We start from the raw sequence: 19,517 nt of genomic DNA, 5'->3' as shown, positions 1-19,517 counted from the left end.
GGGTTCCAGTGGGTACTGCACCTTCATCGCATCCACATCTTACCTGAAGGCACCATGCTTATAACAGACACTTCAACCCAAGGTTCTGTCCTACAGGTGCTCACAGCCATCGGTCGGTATCAGGGTGGTCATTTCCTGTGATAGGAGACAAAAGAAAGGGATCAGTTTCAGCCATCGTATTCATTTGCTGCACCCCCACAGCCTTCAAAATCTTAGCACGGATGATCGGGGCCACACAACACCCAACAAACATAAGCACAACGAGGACCACTGAGAGGACGAGTCCAGCCTTAGCCAGAATTTCTCACCATTTGCTGAGTTTCATTTTGGTTAATATCGTAAGGAACAACAAGGTGCCTCGTGGTCCGCAAATCCTCCTGAAGAGGTGCCACGGTCTAGCCGTGCCGTGTGGAGCCGACATCCTAATGCAGAGTGTGGGTGCAAACTACTTAGCTTTGGCTGATGATGGTTCAGGTTCGCTGTCTGGTTCAGTTCCTGGTGTGGTCTCATCGAGGGTGGACACTTGGGCCCGGCGATGCGAGCGCCGTGACCAACGGTGACTCCTGCATCATCATCTTCTTCGATGAGAGGGGGCGGATAGAGGTTCTGCTGGATTTTTCGGGAACCAGTCGTCAGTGGGGCTGGCTCATCTTCCGCTTCAGGAGCATCGTCAAGCTGGAGGGTGAACTGCATTTTTCCTGACAGCGGGGGTATGGTTACCGGGGCTTGGAATGCAGGCTGTGCCAGACGAGATGTTTTTCCGCGTATGGTGGGGGAGCTGTGGGTGTGGAGGCGCCTTCCTGCTATGATAGAAAGGTGTCAGAACACACAGTGCATCACAGCTTGCTGCGTAAAGGGCTGCGTAGCTGCAGACCAGTCAGAGTGCCCATGCTGACCCCTGTCCACCACAGAAAGCGCCTACAATGCTGAAACAACATGCCCGATCCATGGGGGCCCCACCTTGCAACTCTCAGGACTTAAAGGATCTGCTGCTTACGTAGTGCCAGATACCACAGGACCCCTTCAGAGGTCTTGTGGAGTCCATGCCTCAATGGGTCAGAGCTGTTTTGGTGGCACAAGCGGGAGCTACACAATATAGGCAGGTGATTTTGATGTTGTTGCTCATCGGTGTATACATATTTTGATTGTTGGTATATTTCAAATTCTGTATATAGATTTTTATTTTATTCCTATATTTCTAGTTGTAATACTCTGCCCAGGCCAGCACAGTTTCAGCAGTTTGCCTAAAAAGCATTTCACTACATGCTGTAGAGTGCAATTTGGATGTGACGAAAAAATCTTTTGAATCTTGAATCTCTGAATCTTTGAATTTGATGTGAGCTGCCAAGACAATGCGCAGCTCACAAAATACTAACGCATTACAACAAAAACTGAAAAATTAGAATAGAAGTATGGAAAATTTGGAAAATATACAATTAATCTAATAGTTACCAGTAGCCAATAACATGTGGCAAAATACACTAAACCTAGTGATAAACAACAAATGTAAGCTAAAAATTATGGAAAAACAAAAGGAAATTACACATAAAAATGAAAATTAACTAAAAAAATAAACGGTCAAGTACAAAAATAAAACTAAACTAAACAGTCCTTCAACATCTCTCGTTTCCTCCCGCATTTTTCTATCAGCTTTTGTTTGGTTTGGCGCCTCATATGTACACACACGTAAAGAGACAAATATTTGTGCCCTTAATTCACCAGTACACCAGCTTAGAACCAAATAAAAAAATAAATACTTTCAATCATATCCCGGGGCAACTTGTCAACATTGTGTGTGCTTTACGGATGAAGAGGATCATTCTGTTTACGTTGGAGGTGAGCTGCTGGATCTCCTTCTCCAGACACTTGACTGTTGGCTCCTTCTAGATACAGAACAAATATGGCGGATGTGCACCATCAATGTCCACAGTCGACGGGAAACAAAGTCAAGTCAACAGCGGAAATGTGTCTTCTCTGTGCTCCCCACGTGCAGTACCTGTTAACTACCAAATCCTGCAGGAACTCAGGATTAAAATCAATAAAAAGTCACTAAACTAAATTCACTAAATAAATAAGATAAAACATTGGGCTAACTCAGAGCTTCTCAATTATTTTCTGTTACGCCCCCCCCCCCCCTCGGAAGAAGTAAACATTTCGCGCCCCCCCAACTCTCTGCCGCGACTGTAAATAGTATCATTTGTCTATAAAATTGTTATAAGTCACCTCTGCATAACATTGAATCCTTATTAACATTAAAGAAAACAAAAAAAGAAAAAAGAAAGAAATATGGATCAACTTACAACAAAGAATAACTTTATTAACATTGTTTTTTAGTCTGGAACAGAAAAGACTTAAAGTGCATCAAATTCCCTGAAATTAAAAAAAAAATTCAATCCCTTCAAACTGTAAACATTTTTTGACCATTTGATACTGAAAAATAAAATTAAATGTAATCAATAAATAATAATACATTCAAATTGATCAGCAATATTAACTCAGGAGCACAATATATAAAACACTTTGACCTATAAAACAAAAATGAATAAAACAATTTGTGCTGATTTTTTTTTTAATCAAAATGAGGAAGTCAGGATTAATGGCTACAATGAGCACGTTTTGCAGTGCACAGCTTTTCGAAGCGGGGTTTGAAGCATCATACTGCAACTCTCAGCTCCTGCTCAATGTTTAGCTGGGACCTGTACTTGGTCTTCAGTGCAGCAACAGCAGAGAAGCCAGTCTCACAAAGATAAGATGTTGCAAAAGGAAGAAGAATGCCCAGGGCCCTCTGCCCTAAGAGTGGATACTGCCTCCCTACACTCAGTGTCTGTGACGTGAACCTCATTCTCAATGTGGAGTCAGACGTCATATCAGTGAACTGGTCCTCCTCTGCAGAGCTGAAACCAGTTGGAGCTGGTGCATTGAAAGGATCTCTCACCCAGTCATATTGGGAACTGTTTTCAGGGAAGTACTTTTTAAAGAATCCCATCAGTGATGAAATATGCTCCTTAATATATGGAATCACTGAGGTGGCATCATAGTCAGTAGTGTCAACAAATTCATGCAGGTTCTCGAGTGAATCAGTATTTCCTTCATCAAGTCGCCTGCCCCACATTGCAAGCTTTCAAGTGAAAGAGCTGATCTTGTCTGTGACCTGAGGGCTTAGCTTTCCAAATATGTCACTCAGGTAGGCCAGTTTTGCCAGGAAGTTCTCATCACTAAATTTTTCTGCGAGGTCATACTTGTGCTCCTGCTCCAAAAACATTCTTATCTGTTCTCTGAGCACAAAAACTCGGGACAAGACTTTTCCTGGTGACAGCCGCCTTGCTTCACTGTGAAACAGCACAGCTTGATGTTCAGCTCCCATCTCCTCACAGATAGCAGAGAAGACTCTTGTTTTTAGTGGTCTGGACTTTATAAAATTGACTACACCTACAATGTCAGTCATAACCTCACTTAATTCAGAGGAAAGGTGCCTTGAAGCCAGTGCTTCTCTGTGTATGACACAGTGTGTCCACTCAGCATTAGGTGAGGGCTTCTTGATGAGCGCCCCAAGTCCTTTTCTCATCGCTGCCATGGTCTGTGCACCATCACTGCAAACACCAAAGCAGTTCTCCCACTTGAGCCCATTCTCAGTCAGGAAGCGGTCCAGCATTTTGAATAGCTCTTCAGCTGTGCCTATCTACAAAAAACTAGATCCTCACACAGGGAGTTTGTCATGTCAAAACGTACGTAAGCGATAAACAAACAGTCTTTGTTGCTGTCAGTTGCTCCAGGGGGGCGCGCCCCACTATTTGAGAAACACTGCGCTCACTGCAGCCAGTGTTTTATCTTGTTTATTATGATTTACTCTTACCTGTACATCTACTGTGTTTCCTTCTCATTGCTGTTGCTGCTATGGCACCTGATTTTCCATCAGTGAATTTAAAAGGTTTATCTAAAGTTAGCACATGGATTTAAAAAGAAATATAGTAAGTATAATTATGAGAAATATATTTTGAAAGTCAGTTGACTCTTAAAATGTTTAAATGAAATTTATTTATCAAACAACTTCTTATAATTCACTAAACAATGTGAACAGGCACATGATGACCTTGTGAGCTACTGATGGAACATCGTGACCCTCAGCACTTTAATGGCCTCCTCTGTTGTCAAAATCAAAATGAACCCTGATGTTATGTTCAAATAAACAGAAATATTTAATGTTTGGGATCAAATTGACCTCAGCAATTGAAACCTACAAAAAATGACCGGAATTGAAAGTGTTCCCCAAGTTTACACTTCAGGACATCAGCAAGTAACACATAGAAGTTCGTCAATCATGGAAAAATCACCGTGGTGGATAAGAAGGCTTGAGCAGCCACACCTGATGCGCTTGGTTGGGCTCACGAGCATCTGGTTTAAATACCCCGTCCCCACACTCGTTGAGGATAGGAGCCCTGATATGACATGTTCCATCTGCGTCTGGCTAGTTCCACTGAGCCTCATCTCTACAATAAACTGGTGTTATCAACCCCCCCCCCCCCCATTGTCCGTGTCTCTGTACGGAGGGCTGTGAACACGCCACTTGTGACATAATTTATCAACAACCATCAGATTTAATAACTAAACCCTTATTTATCATATTTGAAAATGAAGCCAAGCAAAATATGAAAACTATGTTCTCCTCCAAAAACAAGAAGGCTATCAAGACAGTGCTGAGTTTTTGCACCTCCTCTAATGTATTTGAATGAATGAATGATGTCCCCTGATATTTTGTTTATTTTTATTTTATTGTGATTGATTGTTGTCACTTGGATGTTTTCTGTATCCAATTTTATTTAGCCCACTCAAGAATGTGGAAAAAAGCCCCACACACACAGACGACGTACATGGAGATGACGTAAGCTCAATCGTACTTAGTAGGTGTGTTTTAAGGCGACTTAGACCTGCAAACCTCCAAACATTTTGTGTACCACCCATGCAATTCTTGTTCAACATACGCAGGTACAAAATGCTACAAAATTGTTTTCCGTAATTCAATTAGAATTATATATACAGTGGTACCTTGATTTACAAGTGAGTTACGAGGAGCAAACTCAGGTACTCCGCCGCTAGTTGGCGTGGCGAGCGAATTCGGCCAGCATCCCGCGTCTCACTCTTTCTCACTTCACGTGGTTACCTTGTGTTTTGTGCTCGCAATTTGTGCATTTTGTGCAGTTCTTTTGCCCCCAAAAAAAATTCTAACCATGGGTCATAAGAAAGTGCTGAGAAGAAGAAGCGGATGATGTCCATTGACTTAAAGCGCAAAATAATAGAAAAACATGAGCAAGGGGTGCGTGTGATGGAATAGGCGAGGCAGTACGAGCGTAGGACTTCTATGTACCATACCATACTGAAGCAGAAGGAGACGATAAAGGGTATTACGCCAGCCAAGGGCGAAAATAATGTTGAAGCTGCAGACAGCTGTCCATGAAAAGATGGAGAATCTGCTGTTGGTGTGGTTGACGGAGAAGCAACTCGCAGGAGATAGCGTGACGGAGGGTATCATCTGCGAGAAGGAAAAAATGATCTACACATTCTCTTTTATTATGTTTTTATTATGTTTTTATGCAATAGTTGTTATTTATAAATACATTTATCTAATTTAAAAACACGTAACAAAAAAAAATTGGGGTGTTTTTTGGGGGGCTGGAACGGATTGATGGTATTTCAATTAATTTCAATGGGGAAAATTGATTTGCTATACGAGCAGATTGAATTACGAGCTCTGTCACGGAACGAATTAAACTCGTAAGTCAAAGGACAACTGTACATGGACAGAGGACTGACATGAGAATCATCATACATCATTACAACTCACTGTTATCCATATATTTATTCATTTTAACAAACAAATTACTTGCAGTGCAATAACTACACAAAAAAAATAAAGGCAACACTTAAACAACACATCCTAGATCTCGATGAATGAAATCTTCCAGTTGAAAATCTTTATTCATTGCATAGTGGAATGCATTGAGAACATAATAACATAAGAATGATCAATAGAAATCAAAATCATGAACCCATGGATGTCTGGATTCAGAATCATACTCAAAATAAAAGTGGAAAAATCAGATCACAGGCTGATCCACCTTCTGTGGAAATTCCTCAAGACAATTCAAAATGAGGCTCAGTAGTGTGTGTGGCCTCCACGTGCCTGTATGCACTCCCTACAACGTCTGGGCATGCTCCTGATGAGACGACGGATGTTCTCCTGAGGGATCTCCTCCCAGATCTGGATCAGGGCATCACTCAACTCCTGGACAGTCTGTGGTGCAACATGGCGTCTCTGGATAGAACGAGACATGATGTCCCAGAGGTGCCCGATTGGATTCAGGTCTGGGGAACGGGCAGGCCAGTCCATAGCATCAATGCCTTCGTCATGCAAGAACTGCTGACACACTCCAGCCACATGAGGCCGAGCATTGCCATGCATCAGATGGAACCCAGGGCCCAGTGCACCAGCATATGATCTGACAATGGGATTGAGAATCTCATCCCGGTACCTATTGGTAGTCAGGGTACCTCTGGCTAGCACATGGAGGTCTGCGCGGCCCTCCAAGGATATGCCTCCCCAGACCATCACTGACCCACCACCAAACCGGTTATGTTGGAGGATGTTGAAGGCAGCAGAACATTCTCCACGACGTCCCCAGACTCTGTCACATGTGTTCAGTGTGAAGCTGCTTTCATCCGTGAAGAGCACAGGGTGCCAGTGGCGAATCTCCCAATCCTGGCGTTCTTTGGCAAATGCCAATCGGGTTGCACGGTGTTGGGCTGTGAGCACAGGCCCCACTTGTGGACGTCATGAAGTCTGTTTCTGACAGTTTGAGCAGAATCATGCACATTAGTGGCCTGCTGGAGGTCATTTTGTAGGGCTCTGGAAGTGCTCCTCCCATTCCTGTGGGGATGGTAGCTCAGGAGGTAGAGCTGGTCATCCAGTAATCTAAAGGTTGCTGGTTCGATCCCAGGCTCCTCCTGCTAGCATGCTGTAGTGTCCTTGAGCAAGACACTTAACCCCTAATTGCTTCTGATGGCTGCGTCCGTCGGTGTTTGAATAATTGTAAGTCGCTTTGAATAAAAGCGTCTGCTTAATGTAATGTTCCTCCTTGCACAAAGAAGCAGATAGCGGTCCTGATTCTGGGTTGTTGTCCTCCAACGGCCCCCTCCACGTCCCCTGGTGTACTGGCCTGTCTCCTGGTATCTCCTCCATGCTCCTGACACTGCAAACCTTCTTGTCACAGCGCACATTGATGTGCCATCCTGGATGAGCTGCACTACCTGAGCAACTTCTGTGGGGTGCAGACACCGCCTCATGCTACCTCTAGTGGTGAGGGCACTGGCAAAAGTCACCAAAAATCAGCCAGAAAAGATGAGGACAGGGAAATGGTCTGTGGCCACCACCTGCAGAACCATTCCTCTATAGGGGTTGTCTTGCTCATTGGCTCTCATTTCCACCTGTTGTCTGTTCCATTTGCACAACAGCAGGTTAAATGGATTCACAATCAGTGTTGCTTCCTAACTGGACAGGATGATATCCAAGAAGTGTGATTCACTTGGAGTTACATTGTAATGATTATGTGTACCCTTTATTTTTTTTTTTAACTGTGTATATTGTTTTCTTCAACTCTAAGAGGGTTAACTCTCTCCCTCTGGCCATGGTGAGCTCTGCTTGGTAACAGGTTTGTCCTTGGGCCTCCATCCTGGAGGCTCTCACTGACCTGGCACCAAGTTATATTTGCAACATGCTGGTCAGCTACGAGCCGGTCAGATCTCTCAAGTCCTCTGGATTTTTACACATTCCAAGAATCAATACTGAAGCTGGCAAAGCAGCCTTCTGTTCTCCCACGTCGGAACATCTTTCCAGTCCATCTGTGATATGGCCCACATTTTTTCCTTTTGAAAGTAGGCTTAAATCCTCTTAAGTTGGGAAAGCAAATTCCTAAGCCCCAATTCTCCTTGCACCCCCCTCCCCATACCTTTGGACGGCCAGTCGAGGGTTTCCCACTTGGAGAACTTTGTGGCGGGTTGCCACAACAAAAGCACTGACCACCACAATGTTTTTTTGTTTTTTATTCAACATTCAATAGTAGAGCTGAGTGAAGGAATTTATTTTTTCCACGCCAAGACGATGACCAGCTGAATTACTGAAAAGAAGAACTATCGGATTTCTGCGGAAGTGCTCCAAACTGCAGTTCAGCTAATGACCGCTAAATGCTGTAACATGATGTTCTGATTCTGAATCATGTTCGCTTGCAACTGAATGAGAGCTCAACTGAACTGACTGATGAACGGATCAGTTCAAGAAGTGATTCAGTTCAGTTTGTACACCTAAAAGATTTGAATAGTTCTCAAATTCCACCACACTATCACGGAGCCGATAGAAGCTGTTTTCTCTGGAACATCGCACTTAAATGGCTTAAATAAAAATTGTGGATTGATATGAAAGTTGTTTTATCTATTTATTAATTGCATGAAGGAAGCAGATGGTGGTCTCGCGTGGCGCAAATGGTCCATGATATTTGCGGCTCCAGGTTATTACTTGTATAAACTATTACATATAATTACAGACACAAGATAATTTAGTTTAATATATAATATTGCAGATCAATCAGGGCATCCGAATGGCTCACTTCCAAAATGATGTGGCTTACTTCCGTAATGTGGTTTTGAGGTTGTCTTTATTGTTAATGCCATTGTCTTTTCTGTTAATGTTGTTGTCTTTACTGGTAATGTGATTGTCTTTTTTGTTAATGCGGTTGTCTTTACTGTTAATGCGGTTGTATTTTTCATAATGTGTTTGTGTTTTGTCTATTTGCATGTGTTTTCTTAAGTTTCAGTGCTCAGGGCCACCGTATGTGTGGGTGTTAGTGCACTGCAAATACTGGTTTTGATGCCTTGAGAAAAACTTACATTGATCCCAGAAACAAACAATAAACATCAATGTACTCATTGCCAAGGGAATTTGTCAACATTGGAAATCCATGTTTACCTTTTAGTTACCGTTTATTCAAGTATTTCTTCATCCAGTTGATTTACAAAGTGTCGATTGTTAATAGAATTAAAATCGATGAAATTTTATCCATTATCATTGGATGAGTTTGAAGCAACATATTTGCACAAGTGCAAGTTTTGTAATAAAGTTGACAGCTTTTTTCACGTCTGAACCTGTATCATGACAACTTTCCTGATAAAACGCCATTCCCGTTTACAATGGGAAGTGCCTGGATAGTCCAAATAGAGCAAATTCAAATTGACATTTCAGCAGTTGGCTTTGTAATGTCTTTTTAATAATTGTACTTGCTTTGAATTTGTTGCATGAAAAAAAAATACATCCTTAGAGTACGATACAGAAGATACATCTGATTTCATTTTCTTTTTAAGTTCTTTATCAGCACAGTAAAAGGTGCATTCTGAGTCAAAGGTAATCTTTCAGAAGGTATCCAGTTCTTCATCATAAAGTGAAAGATATTCCTGTTGAATTTAAATTAATATTTGGTCCTGGTCAGAAAGCAGGCTTTCATACATACTTCTGTTGTAGACCATATACTACCATATATACATTACACAACATTTAACAATACAAACAGATATCCATGACACACATTATTGTTTGCACAAATGAGTTTGCACTTTGAATTACTTTGGTCTTCAGGGGTCCACTGTGTGAGAGTATTTGAATGCAGATTGTTGTTTTATGTAAAACAGATGATAAGTCAAGTTCCTGTAAACCACTCCCATATGAGGATCACTTTTATTCAAATGAAAACTAGTTTTGCTGAATTATCAGTGGTCACTGTCACTGCATCAGGAAAATAACTATGGCTTTCCTCCTGCCCATTCTACTTGCTGTGCTACTCTCTCTACTTGGAGGGCTTTACTTTTTAGGAGCATTCAGGCAACGGCGTCCAGGAGAACCTCCTTTGGACAAAGGTCCAATCCCCTGGCTTGGATATAGTTTGGAATTTCGCAAGAATAACGTAAAGTTCTTAGAGAGGATGAGGAAAAAACATGGGGACATATTCACAGTACAGCTTGGAGGGAAATACTGCACCTTCATCATGGACCCTCATTCTTATGGTGCAGTTGTTAAAAGAGCTCGTGCTGAATTGGACTTCCTAGAAAATGCAAAAAGTATAGCCGAGAGAATTTTTAATTATACCATCCATGAGAAGGACGCCGAATTTCTTGACATTGCAAACAAGAGACACCTAATGGGAGATGGGCTGGATTATTTGTCTGATGCCATGATGAATAATTTGCAGAAGCTCATGCTATACCGTATTGGAACAGGAGAGGGACAAAAGACCTGGATCGAGGACAGACTCTTCATTTATTGCTATAATACTGTTTTTATAGGAGGCTATCTGTCACTGTTTGGCAATGTGCCACCTGAAACATCTGGGAGCACCGAGAAGGCCAATGAGATGGAGAGACAACAATCAGAAAAACTATTTTCTGGGTTTCATATATATGACAAAATATTCTCCAAACAGATCTTTGGCATCCTGAAGCCCAGGGAGATGATGACGGAAAAGAGGTTAAAGAAACTGTTCTGGAGTGAATTGTCAGTGCAGAAGCTCAAGACTAGGAACAATGTAAGTGGATGGGTGACTGATGCGCACCAAATGAGGGCAGAGATTGGAATGAAGGAGTTCATGCAAGATCGATACATGTTTATATTGCTGTGGGCGTCCCAGTCCAACACAGGACCTTCTTCATTTTGGCTTCTCCTTTACCTCTTGAAACATCCTGAAGCCATGACAGCTGTCAAGGACGAGGTCGATAAGATTGTGAGAGAATCTGGTCAGGAAGTGAGGCGTGGTGGCCCTCTCATCAACCTGACCAGGGACATGATGCAAAAAACACCAATCTTGGACAGTGTCATTGAGGAGACCCTCCGATTGTCTGCTGCTACTTTTCTTACCAGGGCTGTACTCCAGGACATGACCCTCAAAATGGCTGACGGCCAGGGGTATGGTCTTCGTAAGGGCGACTTTCTTTTTCTCTTCCCATACACTGCTTTTCATATTGACCCAGAAATCCACCCTGATCCACAATCATTTAAATATGATCGCTTTCTCAACCCGGACGGCAGCAGGAAAACTGCTTTTTACAAAGGAGGGAAGAAGCTGAAGGCAAGTACAATGCCTTGGGGAGCTGGGATCAGTATGTGTCCTGGACGTTTCTTTGCCACCAATGAGCTTAAGCAGTTTGTTTTCCTCATGCTATTGTACTTTGACATGGAACTGACGAATCCTGATGAGGAAATACCAAATTTTGATATCATGCGCTGTGGTCTTGGTACTATGCATCCCATCGGAGATATGAATTTCAGATACAGACCTAGATTTTAAACTTTAAGGAATTACAGAACCTTAAATATTAAGCCAATCAAAGAGTCTTCAAAAAAAAACTATGCTATAACTATGCTATATCTTTATTATATTTGGGTGTCTAAATACTGCGGGGTGTTTACTGTTTGTGCGTGTTTCTTCCCACAGTCGTAAAAACTTGTAAAAAACAGTATCCTATTCTTTTTTGCATTAAATATTTTACCAAATGATAAATCATTTGTGGATTTGTGTCATAATGTGTTCTGTGGGAGTTTTGATTAAGGGGATCTCTGCAATGGCAAAAAAATACAAAAATGTAAAGTATTTTATCAGTAGTTTATTATTTTATTTTTGTCATGAAGTTCCTTTTCTTTTTTTTGGTCTTTTAAGCATAAATAAACAATATAACAAGTTTGTCAAATGAATTTCTGTATATTCAGGAGTTTTTTCAGAATGATAAATATGGGGATGATGCAATTAATGTGCTTTTTAAGAACGGAGCTCAATCATCAGGAGGATTGGGACATCAGTTCAGGGGATGAATTGTGTTTGTTATATAATGATTTTTCATTTGAGTAACAGAAGTCAGGATATTTCAGTGGATATGTTCAACAGAGTGTGGGAAACAGGAAGGTAACAGAAAGAAAATTAGAGGCAGTGATTATACCAGAGCTTCTCAATTATTTTCCATTACGCCCCCCCTCGGAAGAAGTAAACATTTCGCGCCCCCCCAACTTGCTGCCGCTACTGTAAATAGTATCATTTGTCTATAAAATTGTTATAAGTCACCTCTGCATAACATTGAATCCTTATTAACATTAAAGAAAACAAAAAAAGAAAAAAGAAAGAAATATGGATCAACTTACAACAAAGAATAACTTTATTAACATTGTTTTTTGGTCTGGAACAGAAAAGACTTAAAGTGCATCAAATTCCCTGAAATTAAAAAAAAAAATCAATCCTTATTTAAACTGTAAACATTTTTTGACCATTTGATACTGAAAAATAAAATTAAATATAATCAATAAATAATAATAAATTCAAATTGATCAGCAACATTAACTCAGGAGCACAATATATAAAACACTTTGACCTATAAAACAAAAATGAATACTCCCACTTTAGCCCATTCTCAGTCAGGAAGCAGTCCAGCATTTTGAATAGCTCTTCAGCTGTGGCTCTATCGCTGTCATATCTACAAAAAAGTAGATCCTCACACAGGGAGTTTGTCATGTCAAAACGTACATAAGCGATAAACAAACAGTCTTTGATGCTGTCAGTTGCTTCATCGAATGTAAGGCAAAACGTTTGTCTTTGACATAAGACGAACGACAATAAGAAGGACTCGCACCCCCAACCCCGGAAATTTTAACTGTAATTACCAACAGCACAAATTGAGCACTGGGGTTTTTTTTCCAGGGGGGCCGGTCGCTGACGGGTCGGTGTGTGGGTGTGGTTGGCTCGGGGGCGATTGGGTGGGCCCCCTCCCGGACTGACTGGAGTCCTGATGGCTTTCGCCTGGTGGCTTTGTATGTGCTGCGACCTGGCGGGGCTGCAGAGAGTGCCGCCGGATGCCTTCCAGGGCCCATTGGGGGACTGCTTGCCGTTCTGGGTGTGGGTTGGGGTGTCGAGGGCGGTTGTTGGCCTTTTGCCTCTGCGGCGCGGCTTGTCCGCAGCGGGCGCCCAGGAGCTGGGGGGTGGCGGAGGGCCTGTATATCTGGCGGCCTGCTGGCATCGCCGGGGGTGGGGAGGGGTAACATCGAGGTGCCCCGTGCTGGGCACGTGCTGCTACGTGTATGGGCAATTGGGGTCTGGTCGGCTGCGGTGGGGCATGGGCGTGGGTGGGCATGGGGGACCTGCCAGCCCACCCGGGGGGCGGGCGGCTCGGGCGGGCTGTCCGTCTGTTGCTGTGGGGCCATGATCCAGGCCTGCGGTCCGTGCTTGTGCCCATGACCCGGGTTCTGTGCCGGCGGCTGCGTCTTGTGCCTGGTTTTGTGGTATCAAATCAAAATCATGAAATATATATTTGCATGAAAACAAGATATAACTCATTTAGACATAATATTAATAACAAATCTGATTTCCATTCTGGATCGGTCGAGGCCGGGCTTAACAACGACCGCAACTGGTACCATTAGCCAAGAGGGTGTCAGGGGAAATTGTGCTACTGTCGGCCAAAGAACAAGAAGAGGGGCAAGGCGTGTCGGAGACAGCAGGAGAGGAAGAAGGGTAGGAGAGTAGAGATAAGAGTAGGAACTTTGAACATTGGCACTATGAAGGGTAAAGAGAGAGAGCTGGCTGACAAAATGGAGAGAAGGAAGGTAGAAGTTTTATGTGTACAAGAGACCAGGTGGAAGGGGAGTAAGGCCAGGAGTATCGGAACCGGGTATAAACTGTTCTTCCAGGGAGTGGATGGCAGGAGAAATGGGGTAGCGATAGTCTTGAAGGGAGAATATGTCAAGAGTGTTTTGGAGGTGATGAGAGTGTCGGACAGAGTGAAGAGCATGAAGCTGGAAATGGATGGGGTGATAATGAATGTGGTCAGTGCATATGCTCCCCAAGTTGGGTGTGAGATGGAAGAGAAAGAAGAATTCTATAGTGAGTTGGATGTAGTGGTGGAGAGTGTCCCCAAGGGAGAGAGAGTGGTCGTTGGAGCAGATCTCAATGGCCATGTTGGCGAAGGGGTCAGAGACATAGGTGATGAGAATGTGATGGGTAGTTATGGTGTCAAGGAGAGGAATGTGGAAGGACAGATGGTGGTGGATTTCGCCAGAAGGATGGAATTGGCTGCTGTGAAAACGTATTTCAAGAAGAGGGAGGAGCATACTGTATCATACAAGAGTTGAGGAAGGTGCACACAGGTGGACTACATCTTATGCAGGAGGTGCAATCTGAAAGAGATTAGTGACTGCAAAGTGGTGGTAGGGGAGTGTGTTGCTGGTAAGTATCGGATGGTGGTCCATAGGATGACTCTGGAGGCCAAGAAGAGGAAAAGAGTGAAAGAAGAGCCAAATATATTATAGTGGAAGATGAAAAATGAGGAGCGTTGCATGCAATTTAGGGAAGAGGTAAGGCAGGCAATAGGTGGGAGTGAACGGTTACCAGATGACTGGGAAACAATTGCAGAAGTGGTGAGGGAGACGGCCAAGAAGGTACTCGGTGTATCATGCGAGGAAGAGGAAGGAAGACAAGGACTCTTGGTGGTGGAATGAGATAGTACAGGAGAGCATAGAGCAGAAGAGGTTGACGAAGAAGAAATGGGATAGTCAGAGAGATGAAGAAAGCAGATAGGAGTACAAGCTGATCCGGCACAAGGCGAAGAGAGAAGTGGCAAGGCAAAGGAAAAGGCATATGACGAGTTGTATGAAGGTTGGACAGTAAGGATGAGAAAAGGACTTGTACTGATTGGCAAGACAAAGGGACCAAGCTGGGAAGGATGTACAGCAGGTTAAGGGGATGAAGGATAATGATGGGAATGTGCTGACTAGTGAGGAGTGTGTGTAGAGAAGGTGGAAGGAGTACTTTAAGGAGTTGATGAATGAATAGAATGAGAGGGAGAGAAGAGTGGATGATGTGGGGATAGTGGATCAAGAAGTGCAGCAAATTAATAAGGATGAGGTGAGCATTAAAGAAGATGAAGAGTGGAAAGGCATTTGGCCCAGACGACATCCTTGTGGAAGCATGGAAATGTTTAGGTGAGATGGCAGTGGCGTTCCTAACGAGACTGTTTAACATTATCTTGGAAAGGGAGAGGATCCCGGAGGAGTGGAAAGGAAGTGTACTGGTACCCATCTTCAAGAATAAGGGAGATGTATAGAGCTGTAGCAACTACAGGGGAATAAAGTTGATCAACCACAGCATGAAGCTATGGGAACGGGTAGTGGAGGCTAGGCTAAAAGGAGAGGTGGGGATCATCAAGCAGCAGTGTGGTTTCATGCCAGGAAAGAGTACTACAGATGGAATGTTTGCTTTTAGAATGCTAATGGAAAAGTTCAGGGAAGGCCAGACGGAGTTGCACTGCGTCTTTGTGGATTTAGAGAAAGCATATGATAGGGTGCCGAGAGAGAAAGTGTGGTATTGCATGAGGAAGTCGGGGGTGGCAGAGAAGTACGTAAGAGTGTTACAGGATATGAATGAGGGCAGTCAGACAGTAGTAAGGTGTGCAGTAGGCCTGACCAAGGCATTCAAAGTGGAGGTGGGATCGCATCAAGGATCAGCTCTGAGCACTTTCTGGTTTACAATGATGATGAACAGGTTAGGTTAACAGGTTAACAGAAGGGTTCAAGCAAGAGTGACGGGGAAGGTCTACAGGACGGTAGTGAGACCAGCTATGTTGTACGGTTTGAACTGGAACTGAACTGGAGTTGGCAGAGTTGAGGATGTTGAGATTTTCATTGGGACTGACAAGGATGGACAGGATTAAGAATTAGTACAGTAGAGCGACAGCTCAGGTTGGACTGTTTGGTGGAGAAGTGAGAGAGGCGAGATTGAGATGGTTTGGACACGTGTGCAGGAGAGGTGAGAGTTATATTGGGAGAAGGATGCTGAGGATGGAGCTGCCAGCAAAGAGTAAAAAGAGGAAGGCCAAAGAGAAGGTTTGGTGGATGTGGTGAGGGAGGACATGCAGGCGGTTGGTGGAAAGGAGGAAGATGCGCAGTACTGAAGGTATTGGAGGCAGATGATTCACTGTGGGGACCCTAACGGGAGCAGCCGAAAGAAGAAGAAGACCTAATATTAATAAGATATAACTTATTTAGACAAAATATTCACACACTATAAATTTGAGTGAAAGCATGGAGCTGGAAGGGTGGGGGTTACTTTGAGTGACCTGGATCCTCTCTCAGAGGTAGACTAGGCTACTACAAAAATAATTTGAACCTAGATGTAATGGTCTTCATCTGGTGGGACGTAAGGTCAGAAAAATATGAGTGAAAAATACAAGGGAAAAACAATATTGAGAGAAAGTGGAGTCAATACACTTAAAAACATATAATACTCTGCAAGCCAAAGTTTCTTTAGTGAACTTTCAACTGGACAAGATAATGATTTCCTGTTTGTACCTGTGTATAATTTTAAAGGAGACTTTCCTGGAGACGACGTAAGTTCAAATGTTTTGAATGTATATTTTTATGGGAATTTCTAATGTATGCCACCATCACGTCGCAAAGTTTTTAGCCAGTGGCTAAAAGCACTGCAACGCTTTTGCCACAGTGCCTGTTTGGCCATAGATCCAGCCAGCCATGGCTGAGACTATGGCTGTGACTATGGCTTGCGACGCAGCAGAGTCAATGGTCATTATAAAGTCAACATTCGTCAGTGTCGAGAGCCCTGCCTTGGTATTTATTATTCTCAGTTCTCAAACATTGGTCTGGTCCGATCCCACAGAAGAGCTACTGCAGCAGAAATTGCTGAAAAAGTGACTTGACTTGAGTATATCATTCTATTTATTCTGCAGAATAAATATCATTAATACTCTCCGTTTGGTTTTCCTGTAGTGGGCAGATTAACCTCACCGACCACGCAGGAAAATTCCTCCAACAGCACCTACAATGGGCACGTGAGCATCAGAACTGGACCATGGAGCAATGGAAGAAGGTGGGCCTGGTCTGATGGTTCTCTTGGTGCCAGATAACACAGGACACCTTCAGAGGTCTTGTGGAGTCCATGCCCCTACAGGTCAGAGCTGTTTTGGTGGCACATGGGGGAGCTACACAATATAGGCAGGTGGTTTTGATGTTGTGGCTGATCAGTGTATATATATATGTTGATTATTGGTATGTTTTAAATGCTGTAAATATATATTTATTTTATTCCAATATTTCTATTTTAAAACTGTACAGTGCAATATTCATGTGCCAAATACACCTTTTGAACCTTGAATATCAATCTATAAATTTGATGTGAGCTGCCGAGACAATCCGCAGCTCTCAAAATAATGATAAAGCATACAACAAAAACTGAAAAATAAGAAAATAATTATACAGACATTTTTTTAAATATACAATTAATCTAAGTTAACAGTACCCAATAATATGTGGCAATATACACTAAACCTAGTGATAAACAACAGATATAACCTAAAAATTTCAGAAAAACAATAAAAAGTGAAAGATACAAAAAAAATTAACTAGAAAATATAAGGTCAGGTCCAAAAATAAAACTAAACTAAAGTCCTTCAACATCCCTTGTGTAATTTTGTTTGCTTCAGCTGTTGGCTCCTTCTAAATACAGAACAAATATGGTGTCATGCCCCAATAGTTGTCCAAAGTCGACAGGAAACACGTAAACAGTGGAAACGTGCCTTCTTTGTATTTCTCTGTCCTCGTCAACTACTTAATTCTCCAGGGACTTGGGATTAAAATCAATAAAAAAAAATCACAAAACTAAAATCACTAAATAAATAAGATAAAATATCGGTCTAACTGCAGCCAATGTTTTATATTATTTATTATTATTTACTCTTACCTGTACATCTACTGTGTTTCATTCTCCCTCTTTTCAAATTTTTTTTTTTTTTTTTTTTAAACCTGTGCTGTCAGGATGACAAGAGCACCGTTTTGGTTATACAGAACCAGCACCAATCCCCCTCTTTGGAGAACCATTTTAGCATGTTTGTGTCTTTAAAAGACTGATCACTTCTCCAAGAGGGTGAGATTCAACACGGGTGAGACAATTAAACACAGAACCAAACATGGAAACATAAAGGTTGGATGACACCATGTATTGAGAAACAGAGTTAATCAGGTCCAGGAGAACCGGAACAACAATTGGGCATGTGGCCTCTTCCTGTCATAGTTATGGCAGTAAATGAGGGAGGAAAGGAAAGGAATGCAACCAGGAGGGTTCTGGGCTGCGTTCAAAGCAGGTGTGGTGGTGTTTTGGTGGTGAAAGATTTTAACAGTTCGCGAACTCCACCACACCATCACGGATCCGATAGAAGCTACTTTCTCTGGAACATTGCACTTAAATAGCTTGAATAAAAACGATGGATTGATATGAAACTTTTTGTTTGTTTGCTTTTTTTTCTATTTAATAATTGCATGGGGGATTTGGATATGTTGGTATCACATGGCGCAATTAGTCGCAAGTAAGCCACATGATTATGGAAGTGAGCAACTCGGATTTACCTGCAATATTATATATTGAACTAAATTATCTTGTGTCTATTATTATATATAATAATTTATACACATAATAACCTGGAGTCACAAATATCATAGACACAAGATCATTTAGTTCAATATATAATATTGCAGGTAAATCCGAGTTGCTCACTTCCATAATCATGTGGCTTACTTCCGTAATGTGGTTTTGCGGTGTGTTTTCTGTTTATCCTGTTGTCTTTTCTGTTAATGCTGTTGTCTTTTCTGTTAATGTGGTTGTCTTTCCTGTTAATGCGGATGTCTTTTCTGTTAATGAAGTTGTCTTTACTGTTAATGTGGTTGTATTTTTCATAATTTGCTTGTGTTTTGTCTATTTGCATGTGTTTTCTAAAACCAACCTTAATTCAGCTACCTCCTGTGGTAGGCTTTGGTTGTTTAACTATTTCAAAACCTCACATATTTTAATAGGCATGTCATTCAGGACGTCAAACTGAACGAATGGTCAACCTCTAGATCACCAACACTCCATGCTCCAGTTGCTATAACGCTATGCAAACCATTTCAAGGTTTCTAAAAGTAATACTATGAGCCAGAGGTCATCATTTTAAGCCATTAATGATTCTTATTTTATCCCCTTATTCGTATACCTGGCTTCCATGGAATTCCTGAATATTCCTTCAGAGGACAGTCACTACAACAAAGTGACCTCAATCAACGATATGCCATGCTTCTGCTGATGGTTTGAGTTGACATTCCAAACAAGTCAGCAGTTTGGAAAGCTAGTAACCCCGATAGAACTGGAGGACTTAATTACATCCAGTGGAACTTCCAATGGTAAACCCTGCAGAACTGGAGGACTTCATTACATCCAGAGGAACTTCCAGTGGGATTAGCTGCGTATGTCCCGAGAATCCAGCTGTCTAACCAAATTTGCCAGCCATGGGGAGGTGAGAGGCATACTTTGGGCTTACACATGTGTAAGCGGCTCCAGTGTCTACCATCATTGGTGTGCCTCTATCGTTTACCTGAACCTGAGCATAGGTTCTTGGTCAGCTTG

The 19,517-nt window shown here is 42.3% G+C and overlaps 1 protein-coding gene across 1 annotated transcript; it reads left to right on the top strand.

Annotated features, from left to right (window-relative positions):
• Positions 1-9,842: 9,842 nt before the first annotated feature.
• On the top strand, positions 9,843-11,378 carry LOC307237636 (5-beta-cholestane-3-alpha,7-alpha-diol 12-alpha-hydroxylase-like; the record flags this gene model as incomplete). Its single annotated transcript, XM_080010393.1, has 1 exon — positions 9,843-11,378. The coding sequence occupies one exon, from the start codon at positions 9,843-9,845 to the stop codon at positions 11,376-11,378; it is 1,536 nt and encodes a 511-aa protein (XP_079866519.1).
• Between the last annotated feature and the right edge of the window lie 8,139 nt (positions 11,379-19,517).

The sequence above is a fragment of the Zeus faber genome (assembly GCF_960531495.2).
Source record: "Zeus faber genome assembly, chromosome: 12".
In the NCBI taxonomy this organism is placed as follows: Eukaryota; Metazoa; Chordata; class Actinopteri; order Zeiformes; family Zeidae; genus Zeus; species Zeus faber.
This window is presented reverse-complemented; position numbering and strand designations above follow the sequence as displayed.